Consider the following 27,728-nt stretch of genomic DNA (forward strand, 5'->3'; position numbering starts at 1 on the left):
CTCACCAGACCCCAGGGCTCAGATCCTGAGGGTTTGTGCCATCTGAAGGCCATTTTCCCACTCTTTGTGCCAGGCTCTGGTGCAGGCAAAGCAGGAAAGCTGTGTTTGTCCACCCCCTTGTGTTTGTTTTCTTTTTATTTAAAAATGATAAAACAATTAAATCCATGTTTGACTACTTTCCTCTTTCCCAAATGTGCCTGAGGGGTCTGCTTCCAGCAAGGACAGGCCTGCAATTAGGCATCCACCACAGGTCAGAGGCAGGCACTGAGCTGGTCTCAGAGTATAACAATATAACAGACACATTCCCTGCCCACAGGGAGCTTACAGTCTAGATGGAGAGAGGCATTAATATGAATAAAGAAATTATGAAAATGTACATAAGTGCTGAGGGGTTGGGTGGGGAGCAAGTCAGGATGATGCAGGAGGGAGTGGGAGAAGAGGAAAGGGGGACTTAGGAAAAATATTTTGGTAAAGATGTGCCTTCAGTGAGGCTTTGAAGGCGGGGAGAGTAATTTTCTATCGGATTTGAGGAGGGAGGGTGTTCCAGGCTAGAGGGAGGACATTGGCAAGGGGCCGCCATCAAGACAGTCAAGATCAAGATACAGTGAAGGTTAGCATTAGAGGAGTAAAGTGAATGGGCTAGATTGTAGTAGAATAGTGAGGTGAGGTAGGAGTAATTGAGTAAGGTGATTGATGTTTTAAAGCCAATCGTGAAGAGATTTTGTTTGATGCAGTGGTGGGAGGGCAACCATTGGAGATTCTTGAAAAGTGGGGAAACATGAACTGAATGTTTTTGTAGAACAATAATCCGGGTAGCAGAGTGAAGTATCTTCTTGAGAGGGGAGAGATAGGAGACTGGGAGGTCAGCAACAGTCTGATTCAGTAATAAAGGTGGGAGAGGATAAGTGGTTGTATTAACTTGATAGCGCTTTGGAAAGAGAGGAAAGGGTGGATTTTTGCAGTGTTGTGAAGGTGGAACTGAAAGGATTTAGTGATGGAATATATGTGGGTTGAATAAGAGAGAGGGAAGTCAAGGATAATGGCAAGGTTAACAGCTTGTTCATTCATTCAGGAGTATTTATTGAGTGCTTATTGTGTGAAAAGCATTGTACTAAGTGCCTTCAAAGCATTTGTGAGACAAGAAGGATGCTGTCTACAGTGATGGGGATGTCAGTGGGAGGACAGGTTTGGAAGGGAAGATGAGGTTTTCTGTTTTAGACATGTTAAGCTTGATGTGACCAGAGGACATCCAAGTAGAGATGTCTTGAAGGCAGGAGGAATTGTGAGACTGAGGAGAGGGAGAGAGATCAGGGCTGGAGATATAAATTGTCATCCACCTAGAAGTGGTAGTTGAAGCCATGGGAGTGAATGAGTTCTCCATGAGAGTCAGTGTAGATGGAGAATAGAAAAGAACCCAGAACTGAAACTTGAGGGAGTCCCACAGTTAGAGGGTGGGAAGGGAGGAGGACCCCATGAGTGAGACTGAGAATGAGTGGCCAGAAAGATAAGAGGAGAACAAGGAGAGGACAGAGTCAGTGAAGACAAGGAGACAAGGGGATAATGTTTCCAGAAGAAGCGGGTGGTCAACAGTATTGATGGTAGCTGAGAGGTTAAGGAGGACTAGAATGGAGTAGAGGCTATTGGATTTGAGAAGATCATTGATGACCTTTGAGAGAATGGCTTTTGTGGAGTGAAGGAGATGGCAGCCAGATTGGAGGGGTTCAAGGAGATAATCTGAGGAAAGGAATTTGAGACATCGGATGTAGACAACTTGTTCAAAGAGTTTGTAGAGGAATGGTAGGAGTGAGATGAAATAATAATAACAATAATGTTGATGATAACTGGAGGCAGCCATGGAGTCCAGGGAGGGTTTTTTGTTTTTTGTGGGTTTTTTTGGTTAGGGGAGACAAGGACATATTTGAAAGCAGTGGGGTTGGAGCCATTGGAGAGTGAACAGCTGAAGATGACTGTTAAGGAGGGAAGAAGGGAGGGAGCAAATGTTTGATAAGGTGCAAAGGAATGTGTATGGATGCACAGATGGAGGGGTGGATTTTGAGAGAAGGCAAGAGATGTCCTCTAGGGATACTGCTGGGAAAGATGGGAGAATTGAAGTGGGAGCAGGAGGAGGGGAGAGACTATGGGACTATATCCCGGCTAGACTACTCTGTCAGCCTTCTCTCTGACCTCCCTTCCTCCTCTCTCGCCCCGCTCCAGTCTATTCTTCACTCCGCTGCCCGGCTCATCTTCCTGCAGAAACGATCTGGGCATGTCACTCCCCTTCTTAAACAACTCCAGTGGTTGCCTATCGACCTCCTCTCCAAACAAAAACTCCTCACTCTAGGCTTCAAGGCTCTACATCACCTTGCCCCTTCCTACCTCTCCTCCCTTCTCTCTTTCTACCACCCACCCCGCCCGCTCCGCTCCTCTGCCGCCCACCTCCTCACCGTCCCTCAGTCTCGCCTATCCTGCCGTCGACCCCTGGGCCACGTCCTCCCGCGGTCCTGGAACGCCCTCCCTCCTCACCTCCGCCAAACTGATTCTCTTCCCCTCTTCAAAACCCTACTTAAAACTCACCTCCTCCAAGAGGCCTTCCCAGACTGAGCTCCTCTTCTCCCTCTACTCCCTCTGCCACCCCCCCTTTACCTCTCCGCAGCTAAACCCCCTTTTTCCCCTTTTCCCTCTGCTCCTCCACCTCTCCCTTCCCATCCCCACAACACTGTACTCGTCCGCTCAACTGTATATATTTTCATTACCCTATTTATTTTGTTAATGAATTGTACATCGCCTTGATTCTATTTAGTTGCCATTGCTTTTACGAGATGTTCTTCCCCTCGACTCTATTTATTGCCATTGTTCTTGTCTGTCCATCTCCCCCGATTAGACTGTAAGCCCGTCAAACGGCAGGGACTGTCTCTATCTTTTGCCGACTTGTTCATCCCAAGCGCTTAGTACAGTGCTCTGCACATAGTAAGTGCTCAATAAATACTATTGAATGAATGAATGAATGAGGGGCAGGGGAGATTTTAGGGAGATCACACCTGATAGTGTCAGAGCATACACTAAACTCTTAGTCTAGTTCAGTACAGTAGAATAGGTACAGATGATCCACCCCACAAGGAGTTTGCAGTTTACTGCAGTTTACTTTTATGTATGTACATAAGTGTCATGAGGTTGGGGGAGGGTGTGAGTATAAATATATCTAATGGAAACAGACCCAAATGCAGAAGGGAACGTTTAGACAAGGAAGCAAGGGATTAGTTGGGGAAGACCTCTGATAGGCAAATTATCAGATGGGATATCTTCATAACTGAGTATCATTGAGCATCCTTAGTATCTTGTTGGAATTATATAAATCCCTAAGCACATATAAACTCACCTTATCCCTTCATCACAGGGTGCATTTATGTACATACCCTATACTCTCTTGAATCAGTTAATCAAAAGTATTTATCGAGTGATCACTGTGTTCAGAGAACCAAATGAAATGCTTGGGAGAGTACAGTATTATAGAGCTGGTAGACACAATCCCTTTTCACAAGGAACCTGTAGGCTAGTTAGAGAGCCAGAGATTAAAATAAGTTAGTGCTACAAGAAATGGCATCATATAATGATAGGTACACAATTTTGTGTTACTCTCTAATCACTCTATCTTGATGGATTTGGATGCCAATTTTCAGTACTGTGGAAGACCATGAGTTTGCATGAGTTTGGATCCTATCTGGAAATGGAATAACTATTACTGAACTCTCCCAAATGCTTAGTACAGTGCTCTGCACACAGTATGTGCTAAATAAATACAATTGAATGAATTAAAGACTTTGGCATTTCACGTGCTAATCTTAGGTGCTACTATTACTTTTTTCCTTGTTTCTGCCTTGCTTCCCACCTGAGTTTTGGAATTTTTGATGATGATCAGCTTGTCAAGGGAAAAGTCCTTACAAATATTTACAGAATTTTCTCTATGTCATTATTCTTCAGTGTCAGCACACATGGGCTAATAATGGTGGCACAATATTTTTAATTTAGAGAAAGGTAAAGGGTTACCCGCTATGTATTTAAGTCCTGGGGTCAATTTAAAAGGCCAAAAATTAAAGGCCATTTTACTGAAAATCTGATACCTGCTAGATTTCACTTGAAGAGAGTCCTTTCCCAAAACTGTGTATCAAGAACCTGGTTTCACCCAGTGTTGTCATGGAACACTGAGTTCCAGGGAAGCAGTGTTCTCAGTGTTAATAATGTTGGTATTTGTTAAGCGCTTACTATGTGCAGAGCACTGTTCTAAGCGCTGGGGTAAACACAGGGGAATCAGGTTGTCCCACGTGGGGCTCACAGTCTTAATCCCCATTTTACAGATGAGGGAACTGAGGCACAGAGACGTTAAGTGACTTGCCCACAGTCACACAGCTGACAAGTGGCAGAGCTGGGATTTGAACTCATGAGCCCTGACTCCAAAGCCCATGCTCTTTCCACTGTGCCACGCTGCAGTGTTCTAGGGAAGCAGCATGGCTCAGTGGAAAGAGCCCGGGCTTGGGAGTCAGAGGTCATGGGTTTGAATTCCGGCTCTGCCACTTGTCAGCTGTGTGACTGTGGGCAAATCACTTCACTTCTCTGTGCCTCAGTTACCTCATCTGTTAAATGGGGATGAAGACTTTGAGCCTCACGTGGGGCAACCTATTGCCCTGTATCTACTCCAGCATGTAGAACAGTGCTCTGCACATAGTAAGTGCTTAACAAATACCAGCATTATTATTCTCATGTAAACTTCTTATCTGGCCAGTAGCAGCAAGCAGCATGACCTTGTGGATAGAGTATAAACCTGGAAGTCAGAAAGACCTGGGTCTCTAATCCCAGCTTCACTACTTCTCTGCTGTGTGACCTTGGGCAAGTCACCTCACTTCTCAGAGCCTCAGTTCCCTCATCTGTAAAATGGGTATTAAAAATGTGGGACATGGACTGTGTCCAATCTGATTATCTTGCTAATAAAAAATAATGATAATCATAATAATTATGGTACTTGTTTAGCACTTTCTATGTGCCAAGCACTATTCTAAGCCCTGGAGTAGATACAAGTTATTCAAGTTGGGCACAGTCCCTGTCCAACATTGGGCTCACACTCTTAATCCCCATTTTTTATAGATGAGGTAATCGAGGCACAGAGAAGTAAAGTGATTTGCCCAAGGTGACACAGCAGACAAGTGGTGGAGCAAGGATTAGAACCCATGACCTTCTGACTCCAAGGACCATGTTCTGTCCATTCATTCATTCAATAGTATTGAGCACTTACTGTGTGCAGAACACTGTACTAAGCACTTGGAAAGTACAATTCAGCAACAGATAAAGACAATCACTACCCAACAATGGGCTCATGGTCTACTACAACATGCTTAGTACAGTGCTTGGCACATAATAAACACATAACAAATACCGTTAAAAAAACTATTTCTCACTGAATGATGTTATCCCTGTCCTGAATTTTCTGATTTTTTTTGAAACAATGTTTTTTTTTTAACATTTGTTTTCTACTGACCGTGCTAGGGTAACATCCACTAGGTTCTTTAATGAGCCTGTTTTGAAGGCGTTAAGATCTGCCTAGATATGTTTAGCAAGTACTAATCAAGTGAAAGTCCTTCAGTATCCCTGCTGTTCCCTCCCCATCCCTTCACTCCTAATCTGGGACAACAGAATCAGCAGGAGTTGGAAGACCAAGAACAAAGAGCCAAAAATTACTTGCAAGGACATTCTAAATTTAACAGGAACATACTACTTAGCATAAAGTCTCTCTCTTATTCAACCCACATAGCCAATCCATCACTAAATCCTGACGGTTTTACCTTCACAACATCACTAAAATCCACCCTTTCCTCTCCATCCAAACTGCTACTACATTATTAGACTCACGATCCTCTCCCACCTTGGCCACTGTATCAGCCTCCTTGCTGACCTCCCAGCCTCCTTTCTCTCCCCAAACCAGTCCATACTACAATCTGCTTCCCAGATCATTTTTCTACAAAAACATTCAGAAGACATTTCCCCATTCCCCAAGAAACTCCATCCACTTCTGCATCAAGCAAAAAACCCTCACTATTGGCTTCAAATCACTCAATCACCTTGCCCCTTAATACCTCACTTCGCTACTCTCCTTCTAGAATCCAGCCCAAACACTTTGCTCCTCTAATGCTAACCTTCTCTCTGTACCTTAATCTTGTGCATCTGGTCACCGACCCCTTGCCCACATCCTGCCACTAGCCTGGAATGCCCTCCCTCATCAAATCTGATGGACAAGTACTGTCCCTACCTTCAAAGCCTTATTGAAGGCAAATCTCATCCGAGAGGCCTTCCCTGACTAAGCCCTCATTTTCTCTTCTCCCATTCCCTTCTGTATTGCCCTGACTTGCTCTCTTTATTCATCTCCCCTCCCAGCCCCACAGTACTTATGTACATGTCTGTAATTTATGTATTTATATTAATGTCTGTCTCTCCCTCTGGACCATAAGCTCGTTGTGAGCAAAAAGTGTGTGTTTATTGTTACATTGTTCTCTGCCAAGAGCTTACTTAGTACAGTACTCTGCACACAGTAAGTGCTCAGGAAATACAACTGAATGCATTAACAAATGAGACCCAAGTAAGCAAACATATGAAATCTCTTTCTTTAAAAGGCTTTCACCAGTATCTGATTTTATATGAAGGGACACTAACAGTTCAAGTAATTGTGGTAATATTACATGCAGAATTAGAGCCAGTGCTCACTCTGGCTCTAGCCCTGAAAGACCTTTCGTGTGGGCCTCTGCTTTTGGAGTATAACTATCTGCAATGACCAGCAGCTGGTTTGACATGATAACCTCATGCCTTCTCTAGAAAAGTTAACTTTGTGGTGAATTGCAACACCTGCGTTCATCAGTAGACAAAATTTCAGTGCTTCCTGTCTCAGAATGACCTTCAGGTCATTCAGCCCATTCCAGACTCATCTTCAGGTGTTAGAACCCTCAGCAAACTAAGACAGTTTTAAATTACTCAAAGCCCACTCCAAGGTAGGGCTGAATGTTGGATACCCAACATTCTAGGATACCCAAGTAAGTCTAGCTCTACAAGATACCATCAGGATGTGAATGATTAGGGACCAAGTGGAAGCCCTTGGTATCTATCTGAGATAGAGCCAGATCTTTATATCAATATCATTTCATATCATCCATGAAGACACAACTTGGTCACATCTAGAACCAAATTGACCATGGATGGGGGTGGGGGCCACCATTCATGTGCACAATTCATTTCATTATTGTGCCCTTTTTGTCCTTATAAGTCCTTTCCAGACCATACATTTCATCTTGGTATATGTATTAAAATATTTAGAATTATTATTATGCACATGAATACAAAATATGAACATTTAAATTATGCTCCATCCATGTATATTAATCATTTGCTCTCTAGCCGCTTAAAATTTCCATTTTGGCCTTGAAATCACTTTTCCGTAACATCAGAAGACTTAAAAAACAATTGAAATGTATACAACTTTAGAGGCATATTCTCATTTAATAACATAAGCACTTTTTGTCCTTGACTTTAAGCTATTCCATTATTTTGTTTCTGAAATAAATTAAGTAAAGCTTATGGAGTCTGATCAGCCTTCTTTCTGGGGAATTGCAATTCCATTTTATTTTTAATTAGAATGGAGCACTGTAGATGTCTTAACACTGGTAAGCAGATATAATAATAAAGTACACATTTAATTCCCACTAGGTCCAGTCAAATGATGAGAAATGGGAGTCTAGCTGTGAATAGGAGCCATAATGGTGAGGCAGTGACAGGAAATCTAGGAAAATGTCAGTAAACTGTCAAAAAGTCTACTATAGGAAATATGAGGACTCAGATATATGACATACTGGTAAAAGCCTCAGCTGTGGAGAATCTAGCACCTCACTGGCCCTCTGTCAAGTTGGTAAGAGGCTCTATTGGCCTCCCACCGCTTCCCCCACATCACCTGTGCACTTGACTCCTTACTCCCTAATCACCTAATCACTTTCTCAGCCATCTCCAGCTCACTGCCTCTCCCCAACACCCCCTACCCAAGTAGCACTAGTGTACAAACTTTTAAAATCTAATGCTTTCCCCTACCTGTAATTATTTTATTGTCCATCTCCCCTGCTAGAAATGAGTTTCTAATTTTGGGCAAGGAACGCATCTGTTATACTGTTATATCGTACTCACCCAAACACACAATAAATGCTCAATAACTATGTTGGATTGATTGGTTGATGGTAGGGATGATGTCTAAACTCCACTGGACTCTCCCAACTCTTTTGTACAAGGCTTTGCATTGACAAAGAGCTTAATAAATACCCTTGATTGATTGACTAATTAATTGGGCCATGTCTCTCACCAGCCCTTCTGCTACACTTGGTTTTCAGAGGTTAGGGTGATAGTGATTGTTGACTGTCAATAATCCTAATAGATATACAGGAGTTTCTGGTAACCACTCAGTATTTCTGCTGGGATATTATAATAGACTTAAGGTTTCCTAAATCCATTGTATAAATGGATCTTGCAGGTGTTTAATATTTAAGCATCCCATACTGTGCTAAACATTGCTGTTCTTTTATACATTGTTTTATATTTCATATAACACTCCAATATCATCGCAAGCAAACTCAATAAAAATAAGGGGAAGTAAATGAACAATTATACCTTCTTTATATATTCACTATCATTGATAAGTTCCAATAAACCCCCAGGAAGGTTAGAATATTTGGTTTATATTACTGCACAAAGTATAAAAAACATTCAAGTGATATATATGTGCTTCCATGATAAGTTCAATTCCTACCTTATGACATAAAAATTAAATAAATTTTCACCTTGTGGAACCCTTATGCAAACAAACTGTCAATCATAGGATCATTTGTTCTGTTGTTTTTGACCATTTCAATTTTTCACACATGGGTTCATTTTGCATTCTTGGTCATTCAATATGGCTGTATTACCAATCATAAAATAAGAGTAGTCAGTTTGAAGCACAAGTTTCCTCCGTTCCATCACTTGGATGCACTTAAGCATCAGACTGGATATGCCCTCAGTCTAGCAGCCTATCTTAATGCAACACCCTCTGGGTACATCAGTGACTGCATCAGCCTCCTCGAATACCATTTTACCATGAAGAGTACATGAACTCCGCTCCCAGACATCTGTGATGAGAAATTTAGCAGGATGATTAAATGTCTAATGAAGTGTTCAGAAATTAAACCAGAGCCAAAATCAACCTTTGCCATCCTATCTGGAAGATCTCTATAAAAATGTAGCTGTCTAGGTCTCTGTACCCCAAAGTAAATGATGACTGTCTATCAAAAAAGAAGTCTACCTGAAATAAAAATAAGGTGGAGGATGTCTATAGCCTTTGTGCTAGACATAGGCTATTTCCTTTTCCCATAAAGATACTAAGAGAGACTTGGATTACATAGAATTATGACAGCTACCTAATAAGCATTTTCCTTCTATTTAGCAATATTGAGCTATAACAATTTGGAAAATAAGAAACAAAGCTATTTCTACATTCTCTTGGATTAATTGGGATTCCTACATGAAATTGACCACATGAAAATATACTCATAATAAAGTATACTTTGTTCAATTAGAAAGTTAGTTTTCAAAGCCATTAATTTTGGCTCATTTGAAATGACCTTGGGCAAGTCAGCTAACTTCTTTTGCTTCAGTTATCTCACCTGTAAAAATGGGGATTAAGACTTGAGCCCCATATGGTACATGGACTGTGTCCAATCAGATTATCTTGTATCTACCTCAGTGTTTAGTACAGTGCCTGACACAAAGTAAGTGCTAACAAATACCAGCATTAAAGAAAATAGGTTACGGAAGGTAAGGCAGTAAGGAATGCAGCTTTGTCCCCGGTGTTTTGTTACTTATGTGCCTAGCTAATATTTACATTGACTAAAATCCATGGATGTGTCTAATATAGCTCCTCCAAACAAGCCCAGGATGGTTTTTTGTTGTTGTTGTTGCTGCTGAAACAGTAGCCGTGCTCAGAGAGTGGCATGTAGGTTTGGAATAGCACGTAGTCTCAGATTAACCCCATTGGCTCCTGAGGTACTAGCTCTTTATCCCGTTTTCTAGATATGGATGGTCCTCATCTCAGGTTCTCCTCTCTACCTCCCTTATCCAAGTAGTGTACTTTCCACCCACTAGGAGGTAAAGCTTTAAAAAAGCATGTGGCTGGGGAAGGGGGAACTAAAAGGGAACAACCAGCATCTCCCTGTGGACCACCAAGTTCAGTGATTGGGGAAAAGTTGTATCCATACTTACAAGATGCTAGCCCTGATTCTTCTCATGACCAGGGTTTTGTCATAAGTCATGTTTCTCTCTGCAGGAATATGATAATGTCTCAAATAAATTTACATAGCTGATGTTTAATACTCTGCAAAGCATGGAATCTTGCCAAAATGAAGCATCAGTAAAGAAAGAGCCTTTCCAGTAGAATATTAATGAGAGGGATAAAGATTTGTTTAGTATTGGGCCCAGAATCTGAACTTGATTTGAAAGTTGAAATTAAAACTTGTCTGGACACTATTGGATATATTTTAAATTTTATTATTGCAGTTATGATTATTAATAATGATGATAATTTTTATACATGTTAAACTCTTACTATGTGCCAAACACTGTTTTTTTGTGTTTGGGTAGATGTAAGTTAAACTTCGAAAGTAAGAATGCCTTCATTTAGTTGCAGGATAGAAAACCAAAGTCCTTTATTTTCAAATATAAATTTAAGGCTGAAAAAAGACTTCTCTGAATTTTTATTAATTTTCAAAAAATAGATTGTAAGCTCCTTGGGACAGGGATTATGTCTACTTACTTTTTTGTACTCTCCTAAACACTTAATACTGGGATCTTTACTAAGTGCTCAGAATATTACAAAGATTGATTTTACAACCTTCTGGTCACCTATCTTTCCCTTTTCATTCCCTTTCAAAAGTATATGAGTGGCCAGAGTTATGTATACTTCTAATTTTCTTTGTAGCTTTCCCTATTGGAAGAGGCTGGGTTTGGAGGAGTTCTTCTTTATATTGATCCTTGTGATTTACCAAAGACGACAAATCTTAGCCACCAACCATTCTTCGTTTCTCTGAATGCAGGAGGAGACCCATCCACACCTGGTTATCCTAGTATTGGTAAGTTAACCTTTAATAAATATATATGAATGTGAGTGTGGTACTTCATGTTTCCCCTTCTAGGTGACAGGAGTTGCTTAGACATCCTACTATTGTCTCTTCCTCCTTCATATTCTTGATGATGATGATGATGATGATAATGATGGTATTGTTGAGCTCTATGTGCCAGGCACTGTACGAAACACTGGGTTGAATACAAGCAAATCGGGTTGCACAGAGTCCCCATCCCACATGGGGCTCATAGTCTCAATCCCCATTTCACAGATAAGGTAACTGAGGCCGGGAGAAATGAAGTGATTTGCCCAAGGTCACACAGCAGGCAAATAGAGGAACTGGGTTTAAAACCCATGATCTTCTGACTCCCAGACCCATGTTCTATCCATGCCATGCTGTTTCTCTAAGCTAAGCCAAGTAAATAATGTTGGTATTTGTTAAGCGCTTACTATGTGCAGAGCACTGTTCTAAGTGCTGGGGTGGATACAGGGTAGTCAGGTTGTCCCACATGAGGCTCACAGTCTTAATCCTCATTTAACAGATGAGGTAACTGAGCCGTATCACTGTGAGGATTGCTTCAGTATTTGAGACTTGATTGAAGTTTGAAGTTTGAAGTCCAGTATCCAGCCATGTGGTTCATTCATTCATTAAGTCATATTTATTGAACACTTACTGTATGCAGGGCACTATACTAAGTGCTTCTTAAGTACAGTTCAGCAACAAATAGAGACAATCTCTGTCCACACTGGGCTTACATGAGTATAGTTTCTAGGTGATGGCATTAAAACTGTTCAAGAACTCTATATTGTGTCTTCTTTATTAATTCCAGATTTCACAACCATACAGAAGATTGGATACCAGACTGTGAACCTCTTACTGGGCAGGGATTGTCTCTATCTGTTGCTGAGTTGTACATTCCAAGCACTTAGTACAGTGCTCTACACATAGTAAGCGCTCAGTAAATACTATTAAATAAATAAATACTATTGAATGAATGAATTAAATTCAATTAAAAATGGAGCCTGAAACCCTGTTGTTTCCCCAGTCCCTGCCAGTCTGTCAAAAGCTTTTGTTCCTTAGAGAAGCAGCGTGGCTGAGTGGAAAGAGAATGGGCTTTGGAGTCAGAGGTCTTGAGTTCAAATCCCAGATCTGCCACTTGTCAGCTGTGTGACTGTGGGCAAGTCACTTCACTTCTCTGTGCCTCAGTTACCTTATCTGTAAAATGGAGATTGACTGTAAGCCCCACGTGGGACAACCTGATTCCCCTGTGTCAACCCCAGCGCTTAGAACAGTGCTCTGCACATAGTAAGCACTTAACAAATACCAACATTATTATTAATATTCTACTTTGTTTATATGGGTGATGAGTAAGGCGCTGTTTAGATAGCAGAATTGGTATGAGCATTCTGTTGCAATTGAAACATTTAAATCCATATGATTGGCTAATATCCCAATGCTGACCTCTGATTACCATTAATCTACCATTAATTTTTGAAGTATCACCTACTTCAATAAAAGTTTATTTAGTATGAATACATTCAAATGTCAGGACTGTCCAACAGGGGCCTTGCACCATTACACAAGTTCCAAGTAAAGGCCTTTAAGTTCTCCAAATGGCCACATGGCTGGAGAGTACTGTTTACTGACCACCTGCAAAGACTTAGGAGATTTTGGAGATTTTCGCCATGGGCCAGACTAAAGTCCCTCCAGAGCTGCAACAGAATTTATAAGGAGCCACAGTGAAACTTGGCTGCTGACCCACATCATTTGCCAAAGGAGTATTTGCTAATCAGAGTAGTAGATGACCTCTTATTCAGGTAATCAATAGCATTTGTTGAGCACTTACTAACACTGTTCAAAGCACAGTGCTTTGTTTTGTTACTTATGTGCCTAGCTAATATTTACATTGACTAAAATCCATGGATGTGTCTAATATAGCTCCTCCAAACAAGCCCAGAGAATATGCTGTAATAGAGTTACTCAACATGACTCCTGCCCTCGAAGAGGAAGAGTTCGTAGTCTAAAGCTATTACTGGAAAAGGACTTATGTACCTGGGAGCCAGACAGAGAAACATCAATAGGGAAAAGGAGCCTGCTCTCTAAATGTTAAAATGCTGTTTGATCATTCGATTAGCATAGAGGTCATACAAGTAAAACTGGACATTTATCAAGGATTGCTGACATATAGCACCTTTTCATTCATTCATTCATTCATTCATTCATTCATTCATTCATTCATTCGTATTTATTGAGTGCTTACTATGTGCAGAGCACTGTACTAAGTGCTTGGAATGTACAATTCAGCAACAGATAGACAATCCCTGCCAAATGACGAGCTCACAGTCTAATCAGGGGAGACAGACCCCAAAGCAAAACAGAACAAAACAAAAACAAGACAACATTATCATGATAAATAGCTAACCAACTTTGTCCATGTATTGGTGCTATCCAATGTGCCAAAGAGGACAAGTTTCCAGTTGGTAAGATGCTGGATAATAATGATTATTATTGCTTTTATTATTACTACTACTCCAGTCACCCCGGAGGCATGGGTTCAGATCCCACCACTGCCTGGGTGGGTTTCTCCATCCCCAAAATATCCTTGTTTAGAACAAAAATACAGAAGTGTGAAACCCCAGAGCATCATGGCCTAGTGAATAGTATACAGACCTGGGAGTGAGAAGGACCTGGCCTCTATTCCTGGCTCCTCCACTTGTCTACTGTGTGACCTTGGGCAAGTCACTTAACTTCTATGTGCCTTAGTTATCTCAGATGTAAAATGGGTATTAAGAATGTGAGCCCCATGTGGGATAGGGACTGTGCCCAACCTGATTTTCTTGTTTCGCACCCAGTGCTTTGTATAATAATAATAATAATGTTGGTATTTGTTAAGTGCTTACTATGTGCAGAGCACTGTTCTAAGTGCTGGGGTAGATGCAGGGTAATCAGGTTGTCCCATGTGAGGTTCACAGTCTTCATCCCCACTTTACAGATAAGGTAACTGAGGCACAGAGAAGTTAAATGACTTGCCCAAAGTCACACAGCTGACAAGCAGTGGAGCTGGGATTTGAACCCATGACCTCTGACTCCCCAGCCCGGGCTCTTTCCACTGAGCCACGCTGCTTCTCTATTCACAGTCCCTGTCCCACATAGGACTCACAGTCTAAATTCCCTTTTCACAGCTGAGATAACTGAGGCACAGGGAAGTTAAATGACTTGCCCAAGGTCACACAGCAGATAAATTTCAGAGTTGGGATTAGAACCAAGGTCATCTGACTCTAGGATGTGCTCTTTCCACTAGGCCTTGAGGCTCTGGGGCTTCACACTTCTGTATTCTTGCTTATTCCATGGAACATTTTGAAGAATGGTTTATGTGGCATTTTTGAGCAATATTTTAATCACATGTCATAAACTAGAATGATTAAAATGGAGAAAAGAACCATATAATCTTTATTCTGATTAGGAAAATACTTTTAATATTGTTAAATCTTGGTTTAAAATGTATACATTTTGCTGCTGACTGTTTTTAACATGTGGTAATTAGAAGATGGTGTCCCTTGCTCCATGTTTTCATATGTGTTTTGTAAAAATTGGATAAGTTCATTAATTACATCACCTTAAAAAAAGAATGTGAATTCTCAGATTAAAAAGAAACTTCCATGTAGTTCATATAAGAAAGATAAGTCCCTAGGCTGAGTTAAAACATTTTTTCATTTGCAATACTATATCAACAATTTTCCATTATGATGAGTATGCAGAGGTGTTCAATCCCAGCATGTTGAAACAATGATAAGAAAACAAATACATTTGTGTTTCTGATTTGATAGTAACAGTTTTATGAAACCTTAAGTGAATGTTTCCTATAGTGATGAAACATTACCAAGTGTCTTATTTTGAGATATAGCCATACTCTTCACTTGTCCTGTACTGTCAATTCAGTTTGAACTTCCTGTTCCTTCAGAGAAGGCAGAACATCACCTGCAGTGTTTTGATACCTTCTAATTCCTACTCTCTTTAAGGGATTATTTACCCCATGTCTATTGTCAGAGCCTAGTTATGGAAAAGGTAAGACCCTTTTTGAAAAGAATACCAAAATCATTGGGAAAATATTCAGGTAGTCCTTTCTTCCTGGAAATAGCATTCCTAGAATCCTCTGGGAGATAGGCATCCTCTAGGAAGATAATAAGACCGGTCAATGAAATAACAGAGCAGAGCTCTTAATTCAGTGCTGCAGCTGCGTCCTCTTGTCTTCTTGCTGACTCACTCAGCTCCTCTGAGGTGTGGCCCTTTCACTTGCAGTTTCCTCTGACCACTTGGGAAATTGTGAGTGATTTATCCATGAAAGCTAATGTGTTTATAGAACATTGTGTATTTATGGAAATTTTGTGTTATGGGGTTGTGTATTTATTGAAGTCTGTTTAGTTAAGTTTGAGCATTTGGATCTGGTCTGGCTTTCTCTTTTCTCTCTCTGGAATTAAAGATGAAATCCATGTTGCTGTGGTGATTTTGCCAGTAGTGGCAAAACTATGAAGTTCCCCCTCATTTCTCCAACATTAACTCTGATACAGAATAACTTTCCCAGAATTAAAGAGTTGCATAGTGGAAAGGACATTGGACTATGAAACAGAGGATCTAGGTTCTAATCCTGGTTTGCTACTGTTGTGCTATGAGACCATGGATGAATCACTTTCCTTCCCCATTTCTCAGAAACCATCCCTAATATATGTATTAAGACTTTGAGTCCACATGGGTCATGGACTGTGTCCAACCTGACTAGCTCGACTAACTCCAGGGTTAGTACAGAGCCTAGCACATAGTAACTGTTTAATGAACCCTATTTAATTTTTTTTTAAAAGTCACATGAATTATAATTGTCTTCCTCTAGGGGGAAATCTAGACTCAAGAATCATTAAAAATGATTGGAGTCAAAACAGTTCTCAACTGTCCTCTAATACCATTAATGAGAATGTAAATTAGATTGTTGTACTTGAGACTATTTCAATAGCTCAAAAACTTTTTGGATTTTGGACATACTTTGTTTAAGCCTCATTAAGAAGTTGATGATGGGAACTATTACAAGGAAAGGGGAAAAAACAGAATCTCACAGCCATTCTTCATTTACAAGACAGTGACACAGATCATAGGATCCCATTCATGAGTGGAAGTGTGGCTTTAAAAACTGATTTGGAATTAATAATAATGTTGGTATTGGCTAAGCGCTTACTCAGTGCAGAGCACTGTTCTAAGCGCTGGGGTAGACACAGGGGAATCAGGTTGTCCCACGTGGGGCTCACAGTCTTAATCCCCATTTTAAAGATGAGGTAACTGAGGCGCAGAGAAGTTAAGTGACTTGCCCACAGTCACACAGCTGACAAGTGGCCGAGCTGGGATTTGAACCCATGACCTCCGACTCCAAAGCCCGTGCTCTTTCCACTGAGCCACGCTGCTTCTCCAATTAACACTCCCCTATGCCCTATGTGTTTAAAAAGCTAGGTCCTTATCCTCTAGAGAAATTGTCTCTGTTCTGAGGTTGTCTCAGTTTCCCCCTCTTCAAAAATTCATTGCTAGAGAAGAATCATGACCTAGTGGATAGATCACAGACCTGGGAGCTAGCAGGACCTGGGTTCTAATCTCAGCTCAGCAACTTGTCTACTGTGGGACCTTTGGCAAGTCAATCACTTCTCTGGGCCTGTTACCTGATACTTGTTATCTGATCTGTAAAATGATGATTAATCCTGTGAGCCCCTTGTGGGAAAAGGACTGTGTCCAACCCAATTTACTAGTGTTCACCCCTGGTCTTAGTACAGTGTACTCCTATAGTAAGTGCTTAACAAATACCACAATTATTATTAGTAGTAGTAGTATTAAGAGAAGCCACTTTTTTTTGTCATGCACCAATTTGGTACATGTGCTCCAGTGATCTGTCAACAGTCCACAGCTATGTTTTGATGGTTTGATAGCTAATCGCGGCTTCACTATGTCGTTAAACTGTTTATTCTGCACTTCTGGCTTGGAAATGCTTCATTTCAATTCACTGTGCAACAACTGCTTAGGTATCCCTCTATCATCCATATTCCTCAAATGTAGCAATCAGTGAAGCTGTGTTGGTCTTAGTTCTTCTTCAGTGCCAGATAGCCAATTGCATTTCAAACCTTATTCTTGGTAGTTTGTCCCCCCAACTGGTGTGGAGAATGATTTATCTTGTCTTATGCTGTCAATCCATCTCAGACCCATAGTGACACCATGTACACATCTCTCCCAGAACGCCCTACCTTCATCTGCAATTGTTCTGGTAATATATCCATTGAGTTTTCTTGATAAAAATATGGAAATTGTGTACCATTGCCTTCTTCCACACAGTAAACTTGAGTCTCCACCCTCGACTCTCTCTCATGACACCATTCCCAGCACACATGAATTTTGATTTGTAGCAGATTGCCTTCCACTCACTCACCACTGCACAAGCTAGGAATGGAATGGATATGCCTCTCCTTGACTCCCCCTCCTGAAGCCAAGACTGGTAGAGTACTGGAAATGCTCCAGGTGTGAGCCTGAGGGGGGTGAATGGTTTGTAAGAAACTCTTTCTCTTCTCCCTTTCCATTCTGTGTTACCCTTGCACTTTAATCTGTTCCCTTTAAGCATTTGATATTATCCTGCCTTCAGACCCACATCACTTATGTATATGCCCATAATTTATTTATATTAATGTCTATTTCCCCATTTAGGCTGTAAACTCACTGTGGGCAAGGAATATGTCTATCAACTCTGTAGTATACTACTCTCCCAAGCATTTGGTAGAGTGCTTTGCACCCAGTAAATGCTCAATAAATACCGTTGATTGTTAACCCTAATTTATCCACTCTAGACTGCAAATTCACTGTTGGCAGGGAATAGGTAATACACTCTCGCAAATGCTTAAGACTGTTCCCTGCACTCAGAAGGTGCTCAATAAATATGATGGATAAAATTTCTTCAAGAAGTTATATTTGTCTTGTGTAATGGTTCCAGATCTCTCAGACATTCCAGAAGTTAGTCACCGCACAGTTTTACTGACCTTTAATCTGCTTTGGAGTTGAAACCTGTCATTTTGTCAGCTGCTATACTTGGTATTTTTTCTGTTTGATCTCTTTTTCTTTGCCCATTCATTGTTGAGAGTGGACAGTCTAATAATCATAATTAGGTTCAGCATTAACTTGTGGATCATCAATGGAAGTTTTGCCACTTCATAGTGTTTCCTGGGAATTATTCCATAACTTTCTTTTTCTTCAGATTTATTTCAGTCTGTGGTGTTGTGTGAAATCTGCATAATGTTGTGAGGCTAAAAGTTCTTGCCCAATTCTCCCAGTGAATATAGGACAGTAGTGCTGGGGTGTGACAGAGTTTGTTGAGAAATATTTTGTTTCTGAAGTGTTTTTACTTGGCAACAATCATTATACAAACTTGAAAATATTGGCAATGCTAGACTAAATTGTTAAAATGAGGCCGTCTTTCAGGATCATTCCTGCTTTCAGGCCTGTTCCTAGACATCCTAGAGGGGAATACAGACTTTTTTATGGTATTTGTGAAGTGCTAACTATGCACCAGGCACTGTGCTAAGCGCTGGGGGAAAAGAAAGATCATCAGGTTGGACCCAGTCCATGTCCCACATAGGACTCTGAGTCTTAATCCACATTTTACTGATGAGTGAGACACAGGGAAGTTAAGTGACTTGACCAAGATCACACAGTAGGCAACCAGCAGAGCCAAGATTAGAACCCAGGTCTTCTGATTCACTCTTTCCACCAGGTCATTCTGCTTCCTTCAGTGCATGAATTATGTGTACAAATTCTACTGAATTGTTCTCTCCTAGGTGCTTAGTAAAGTGCTTTGCATGCAGTAAGCACTCAATAAATATCATTGTTTGATATGTTGAGCTAAAACGAGGCGTACTCAATCCAGAAGGTAACACAAGTTCTTTAGAGATATACAGAAGCATAATCTTGGAAAAAGAACAGAGGCAGATTTTAATCAATCAATTTATCATATTCACTGAGCACTTACTGTGCAGAACACAGCACTAAGCACTTGGGAGAATACAGTATAACAGAATTGGTAGAGGGGGAAGCAGACATAAATCACAGATATGTATAAAAGTGCTATGTGACTGATGGCAGGATGAACAAAAGGTACAAATCCAACTTCAGGGACGATGCAGAAAGGGTTGGGAAAATAAGAGATCTGTCAAGGACCCTCTTGGAGATGTGATTTCAGTAATGCTTTGGAGGTGGAGAGAGAGGTTTCTGTCACTTATAGAGAGATAATAATAATAATAATGTTGGTATTTGTTAAGCGCTTACTATGTGCCGAGCACTGTTCTAAGCGCTGGGGTAGACACAGGGGAATCAAGATGTCCCACGTGAGGCTCACAGTCTTAATCCCCATTTTACAGATGAGGTAACTGAGGCACAGAGAAGTTAAGTGACTTGCCCACAGTCACACAGCTGACAAGTGGCAGAGCTGGGATTCAAACTCATGACCTCTGACTCCAAAGCCCATGCTCTTTCCACTGAGCCACACTGCTTCTCTAGATAGAGAGTTAGAGAGATAGAGAGATAGAGAGTTCCCGGTCAGATGCAGGAACTGGGTGAAGGGTTGGTGGTGAAATAAGTGAGATCGAGGTACAATGAGTAACTTAGTATCAGAGGAGCAAAGTTGGCATGCTATTTTGTAGTAGAAAATCGAAGAGGTAACATACGAGGGGACGTGGTGGATTGTGTGCTTTAAAGCCAATGGCAAAGGATTTCTGTTAGATGTGCTGGTAGACAGGCAACCATTGGTTGTTTGTAAGGAGAAGGGAAACATGGACTGATTCAGGCAGCTGAGTGAAGTATAGACTGGAACAGCAGGAGGAAGGGAGGTCAGCAAAGCAGCTGATGCGGTAGTCAAGGCAGGATAAGATAAATGCTTAGATCAGCATAGTAGCAGTTTGGATGGAGAAGGATGGGTGGATTTGAGTAATGCGTGAAGGTAGAATTTACATGATTTGATGACAATGAATATTCATTCAATCGTATTTATTGAACATTTACTGTGTGCAGAGCAGTGTACTAAGCGCTTGGAATGTACAATTCATATGTGGGACAGATGAGTCGAGGATAACCCCGAGTTTACAGGCTTGTGAGATGGAGAGGATGGTGGTGCTATCTGGAGTAAGGGGATGGCAGGGTTTTGTTGAGAAGAGAATTGGTAACGGCCATCTATATATCCTGATGTATGTCAGTCAAGTAGCTGCCCTCTCTGAAAAAAGCCATCGCAAAAATTGTTAGAAGATGTGGATTTGAAAACAGGTACTGTAAATCTCAAAGACATCAGTGCCACAAGATTCTCTTTTTACATGCGCATAAGTTGAAATGAATGTTCAGTGTTGCGTAGGACTTTTCATCCACAACTGCTTGACTGGATATGATCTCACCGTTAGAAGTGACATCTTTGAATATAGGAATGAATTTGAATTTGCTTATAGATGTGCATAATTGCTTTATAAAATTGCCTGTCAAGATTTAAACTAATGACCTGAAAGTGACAAGCTGCAGCCTTTATTATCAAACCTGTCGGAAATCCCAAACCTGAGTTTGCCTTATTTCACATCTTCAGCTGTCTCCATAAAACCCCATATTATTATTCCAGGGAGATGGAGCTTCCTTTATACTGAATCAGAAACCAATTGCCTTCCAAAACTTGTATTTTCTTTTTGATAAAGTCAAACTTCTGGACTGTTGCATTAAACATGAAAATTCCAAGAGTGAAAAAGTCTTCCAATCCATGCTTTAATGCTCTTCTTTGACATACATTTTGTGTGACTTTTCTGCATCATGCTCCTTTGCTAATAGATCCCTTATGGGAAAGGCACATTCAGTTTCACTATTGCTGTCCTTCAGAAACATTTATAAGCAAACCTTTCTTCAGTCTGAAAAAATAGCTAAGTAAACTGAGATATGGAGTAACCTGTTTGTCAATTTTCATATGTAAATAGCAGAGTGTCTTTGTAGTGAGCTGCAAGGCCCGTTACCACAGATAAGTCACTTGGTAATGGGATTCATATCTGTGTAGGGGAGGAACAGAATTTAGAATCATGACAAATTTTCTGGGAAACACTAATAGAAACTACTGTTGGTTTTATAATGTGAAGCCAGAGGTGCACAGTGCAATAAAAACTTCCTCAGTCATCCAGAATTTTCAGCATGATTTTATTTTAAAGAAATCTAGGTATGCTATACTAGAGATAATAAAAATGCGTTCACAATTTTAGGGTTGGAAGACTGTTTTTTGCACTCTGCTTGTTTATTTTTAATGGTAGTTTGAAAATAATCTGTTCATTAACACACATAAAATCAGGGCTTGTATAACAAACATAAATATGATTGGGAAAGAGACCATTTATTTATATATGGTATTTGTTAAGCACATAGTATGTGCCAGGTAGATACAGGATAATAGGATTTGACACAGCCCATGTCCCATGTTGGGCTCATTGACTTAATCCTATTTTGTAGATGAGCCAACTGATGCTCAGAGAAGTGAATTGACTTGCCCAAGGTCACATGGATGGCAAGTGGCACAGCTGGGATGGTAAACCAAATTCTTATGAAAAATGTACCTTGTAATTAAGATGACATAAGCCTCTAATGACCTATATAGATCCCTGTTAAATAACAGGCAGGACCAAACTTATTTATTGACAAGCAGCATGGCTTAGGTGTTAGAACATGGGCCTGGGAGTCAGATGGACCTAGGTTCTAATCCTGGCCCCACCACGTCTGCTGTGTTACCTTGTGCAAGTCACTTGACTTCTCTGTGCCTTGTTGTAAGCTCCCAGTTTGTACCAACCAGGACCTTCCTGGACCAGGGGAGCCTCAGCAACACGTAGTAGAGTTCAAAGCACACCTTTTATCACCAAGGTTACTGTGGAAAGTTTTTTACTTAGTTTTACCAGCGTGCAAGGGAGTGACACATACATACACTCACTCACTCACTTACTCCCCTCCACTCCACCAAGGGTCCAATACCAGTCTGTGGTCAAAGTAGCCCCTTCTGCCAAGCCTCCTTCTTTCTGCTTCCAAGTGCTGCTGTCTTCTGCTGCTTCTGAGTGCTGCTCTCTTGCTGCTATCGGCATGCTTCCTTCTTGCTTCCCTGCGTGGTTCTGTGCCTCTGAGAAATTGTTTGGTGAAAATGAAGGAGGGGAAAAATTTTAGGTGGGAAAAGACACGATCAGTGGCAAAGTTGTGAATGAGAAAGTTTTAGGAAGTTAATTTGGGAGCATAATCTGGGATAGAGCAGGAGGGAGAAGATAAGAGGGAAGCAGCTGATGATGAGCCATAAAGTGAACGATTCTAAGTTTTGAGGTTAGGAGTTCATGTTTCATATATGTAATTTATTTATATCAAAGTCAGTTGGCTCTTCCCTCACTGTAGGCTCATTGTGGGCAGGGAATGTGTCTGCTTATTATACTCTCTCAAACAGCTAGAACAGTGCTCTGCACACATTAAGCACTCAATAAATGCAACTGACTGACTGACTGACTGATTTTAGGCAAATAGGAGTGGGGAGTCACTGAAGAGTTTTGAGGAGAAAACAATATGGGTTCTTATTATCTTTGAGTTGGAAATATCATGAAAATAAGAGGAAATCCAAAATTACATTGGTAGTGATAATTGAAGCCAGATGAGCATATAAACTCTAGTCAATCAGCCAACCAGTTAGACCTCTCAATACCCCAGGACTTGTGCTATTGAAATGGGGAGAGGGAGTAAAATCAGAACAGCAAAGAGTAAAAGGGAGACCTCAGGGCCCAGTCCTTGTCTGGGGTCAGGGAGAGGGTTGAAATGGAAATGCATTTTCCTGAGGATGCAGGTTGAACTCTTGGCCTCCACTTATGTGGTCAATTCATTCATTCAATAGTATTTATTGAGTGCTTACTATGTGCAGAGCACTATACTAAGCACTTGAAATGCACAATTTGGCAAAAGATAGAGACAATCCCTGCCTAATGATGGGCTCACAGTCTAAATGGAAAAGTGAGAATGGGGAGGGATTATTATGCTTATTCATTCATTTGTATTTGAGCACTTCCTGGGTGCAGAGCACTGTAGTAAACACTTGGGAGAGTACAATATAACACTAAGCAGATTCCCAGTCCACAGTGAGCTTACAGTCTAGATGGGGAGGAAGACATTAATATAAATAAATTACCTGTATGTATATAAGTGTTATGGTGTTGGAAGGGGGTTGAATAAAGGGAGCCATTCAGCATGACTCAGAAGAGAGAGGTCTAAGAGGAAAGGAGCTTCCTCTCCCTAACGGCACACCATAACACAATTACCCAGATCATTTTTCTAGAAAAACATTCAGGACATGTTTCCCTACTGCGTAAGAAATTCCAGTGTTTGCTCATCCACCTCTGCATCGCACAAAAACTCCTCACCATTGGCTTTAAAGCACTCAATCATCTTGTTCCATATTACCTCATCTCGCTACTCTCCTACTATAACCCAGACCACACATTTCACTCCTCTAATGCTAACCTTTTCTCTGTACCTCAGTATTGTATGTATTGCTCCGGACCCCTCACCCATGTCTTCCCTTTGGCCTAGAATCCCCTTCCTCCTCAAATCCCACAATTACTCTCCCCACCCTTAAAACCTTATTGAAGGTCCATCTCCTCCAAGAGGTTTTCTCTGAGTAAACCCCCCTTTCCTTTTCTCCCACTCCCTTCTGTGTCACTCTGACTTGCTCCCTTTATTCACTCCCCACCCCTTCCCTGCACAGCCCCACAGGACTTATGCACGTATCCATAATTTATTTATATTAATCTCCATCTCCCCCTCTAGACTGTAAACTCACTGTGGACAGAGAATGTGTCTGTTTATTGTTATGTTGTACTCTCCCAAGTGCTTAGTGCAGTGCCCTACACACAGTAAGTACTCAATAAATAAGATGGAACAAATGAACAAATGGAAACATCTTTACTTGGAAAGTGGAGTATCAGATTTGCAAAAAATAATCATGGCAATGGATTTGACAGTTTGAGTATTTGAGTATGAAATCTGAGTATGAAATTAAAAGAAATCAAAATTCCCAAATGGCAATGAAGCGAATTTTCATCTTTCAGTGATTTTAATTGGATCAATTTTCATTTGGCATGTCATCAGCCATATTAAGCATTGTATTTTATTTTTTTGATGATCCAATTTTAGCCTTTTTAAAAATTTGACAAGACTCTTTTGAGGCATTTTAAAATTTCAAGAGCCTGCTGTAAGCTCCTTTTAACGTAGAAGTAAATGTCACATATTCTTACCAAAGTCCCTAAGTGTAGACCATATTTGACATATTTTGAACTATGTATTTTCCAGGACTTCCCAGATATTTTCAAAGTTAAAATAATTTAACGTATATTGGATATTGCTTAGATTGTTGGAAATAAAAGTTTGCATCTACTGTGTTAGGTAAAAGAATTGGAGAATTAGTTGATATGATTAATCCTTTCTTTTTCACAATTGATACTTGTCCATGGTTCATAAAGAAATGTTGATTTTGAAAAATGGAAAGACAATCTATAATAGAAGTATTTTTTGCATGAGGTCACATATTGAGATTTCAGAGAACATAGTGACACATTTGAAGAAATCAATTAATCTTTCAGCTTTATAGCTGAATATATTCTATTAAATTATAGAGTGGAAGGGATGTCTGAATATTGTACCTTTCTGGAAGACGTGGCAAAGTTAAGACCTGTCAATTCACCTGCTTATGAATCACCAGGAAAGATTATGAACCATGCATCGAATAGTAAACTGGCTGATTTTTGAACAATTAAAAATGTAATTAGATTTATAATTGAAATTTTGTCTGGTGTATTTTAGAGTCTGGCAAATCAGGATAAACCAACTAATCTTTAACTCAGCATGATCTCTGTTCCAGTCCATTGGTAACTGTACTCCAAAACTGTGGGTGGTTTAATTAAAAAAAAACACACAAAAAAACAACAAAACCCACAATTCTTAACCATCTTCCTCCGCACTCTTCCCCATGTGAATTTGCTCATCTCATTGAAAGAGTATACAAAACACTATCCTAGTGAATGACTATAAATACAGCTGGAAAAAAAAAATTTAAAAGGGAAATCAATTAAAATATGTATCAAAGAAAACAGTTTGGTTGCCACATAATGAATTTTTCCAAAAACATTTGTAAAGTCATCTACTTATCCTGGAGTATGCCAGAGGGGATTTGTATTGTTTCAGGAAATCATTTTTCAGTGGTTTTGGGAGCACTTTTATATTACTAATGACAGGATTTATCAAGCAATTACTATGTGCCAAGTCCTGAGCTAAGCACCTGAGTAGTTAAATCATGCACATAATGCCAAGTACTTAGTAAAATGCTCTGCACACAGTAACTGCTCAATAATAATAATAATAATTTGGGGTATTTGTTAAGCACTTACTATGTTCCAGGCACTGTACTAAACACCGGGATGGATGCAAGCAAATCAGGTTGGACACAATCCATGTCCCACATGGGGCTCACAGTCTTAATCCCCATTTTATAAATGAGAGAACTGATGCTCAGAGAAGTGAAGTGACTTGCCCAGGGACACACAGCAGACACAAGGCAGAGTTGAGATTAGAACCCATGATTTTCTGACTCCCAGGCCTATGCTGTATTCATTATGCCATGCTGCTTCCAGTAAATACCACTGATTGATTGATCAATCAATCAGTGCTGTTTATTGAATGCAGAGCACTGTACTAATCACTTGGGAGAGTTCAGTACAATAGAGTTGGTAGACAGTATCCCTGGCCACAAGAAGGGCACATTCTAGATGGGGAAGCAGATATTGAAATGATTACATAAGTAGAAATGGGAGAGAAATGGGATAGAGAAGTAGTGTGGCCTAGTGAAAGAGCATGGGCCTGGGAGTCAGAAGACTTGGGTTCTAATTCATTCATTCATTCATTCAATAGTATTTATTGAGCGCTTACTATGTACAGAGCACTGTACTAAGCACTTGGAATGAACAAGTGGGCAACAGATAGATACAGTCCCTGCTGTTTGACAGGCTTACAGTCTAATGGGGGGAGACAGACAGACAAGAACAATGGCAATAAATAGAGTCAAGGGGAAGAACATGACGTAAAAACAATGACAACTAAATAGAATCAAGGCGATGTACAATTCATTAACAAAATAAATAGGGTAAAGAAAATATATACAGTTGAGCAGACAAGTACAGTGCTGAGGGGATGGGAAGGGAGAGGGGGAGGAGCAGAGGGAAATGGGGGGAAAAGAGGGTTAAGCTGCAGAGAGGTGAAGGGGGGGTGGTATAGTGAGTAGAGGGAGAAGGGGAGCTCAGTCTGGGAAGGCCTCTTGGAGGAGGTGAGTTTTAAGTAAGGTTTTGAAGAGGGAAAGAGAATCAGTTTGGCGGAGGTGAGGAGGGAGGGCATTCCAGGACCATGGGAGGACGTGGCCCAGGGGTCGACGGCGGGATGGGAGAGACCGAGGGACGGTGAGGAGGTGGGTAGCAGAGGAGCGGAGCGTGCGGGGTGGGCGGTAGAAAGAGAGAAGGGAGGAGAGGTAGGAAGGGGCAAGGTGATGTAGAGCCTTGACGCCTAGAGTGAGGAGTTTTTGTTTGGAGCGGAGGTCGATAGGCAACCACTGGAGGTGTTTAAGAAGGGGAGTGACATGCCCAGGTCGTTTCTGCAGGAAGATGAGCCGGGCAGCGGAGTGAAGAATAGACTGGAGTGGGGCGAGAGAGGAGGAAGGGAGGTCAGAGAGAAGGCTGACACAGTAGTCTAGCCAGGATATAACGAGAGCCCGTAATAGTAAGGTAGCCGTTTGGGTGGAGAGGAAAGGGCGGATCTTGGCGATATTGTAGAGGTGAAACCGGCAGGTCTTGGTAACGGATAGGATGTGTGGGGTGAACGAGAGGGACGAGTCAAGGATGAAACCGAGATTGCGGGCCTGAGAGACGGGAAGGATGGTCGTGCCATCCACGGTGATAGGGAAGTCTGGGAGCGGACCGGGTTTGGGAGGGAAGATGAGGAGCTCAGTCTTGCTCATGTTGAGTTTTAGGTGGCGGGCCGACATCCAGGTGGAGACGTCCCGGAGGCAGGAGGAGATGCGAGCCTGAAGGGAGGGGGAGAGGACAGGGGCGGAGATGTAGATCTGCATGTCATCTGCGTAGAGATGGTAGTCAAAGCCGTGAGAGCGGATGAGTTCACCGAGGGAGTGAGTGTAAATGGAGAACAGAAGAGGGCCAAGAACTGACCCTTGAGGAACTCCAACAGTTAAAGGATGGGAGGGGGAGGAGGCTCCAGCGTAGGAGACCGAGAATGATCGGCCAGAGAGGTAAGAGGAGAACCAGGAGAGGACAGAGTCCGTGAAGCCAAGGTGACATAAGGTATGGAGGAGGAGGGGATGGTCGACAGTGTCAAAGGCAGCAGAGAGGTCAAGGAGGATTAGAATGGAGTAGGAGCCATTGGATTTGGCAAGAAGGAGGTCATGGGTGAGCTTAGAGA

At 41.2% G+C, this 27,728-nt stretch overlaps 1 protein-coding gene across 3 annotated transcripts in view; it reads left to right on the plus strand.

Moving 5' to 3' along the window:
• NAALADL2 (N-acetylated alpha-linked acidic dipeptidase like 2) overlaps positions 1-27,728 on the plus strand; it is a 966,685-nt gene that overhangs the window by 506,035 nt on the left and 432,922 nt on the right. For all 3 annotated transcript variants that reach the window (XM_029067290.2, XM_039913128.1, XM_039913127.1), the window contains one exon: positions 11,027-11,177. In XM_029067290.2, coding sequence (XP_028923123.1) covers positions 11,027-11,177 — 151 coding nt within the window. The remainder of the gene's footprint in view (positions 1-11,026; positions 11,178-27,728) is intronic.

Source organism: Ornithorhynchus anatinus, chromosome 1, assembly GCF_004115215.2.
Source record: "Ornithorhynchus anatinus isolate Pmale09 chromosome 1, mOrnAna1.pri.v4, whole genome shotgun sequence".
In the NCBI taxonomy this organism is placed as follows: domain Eukaryota; kingdom Metazoa; phylum Chordata; class Mammalia; order Monotremata; family Ornithorhynchidae; genus Ornithorhynchus; species Ornithorhynchus anatinus.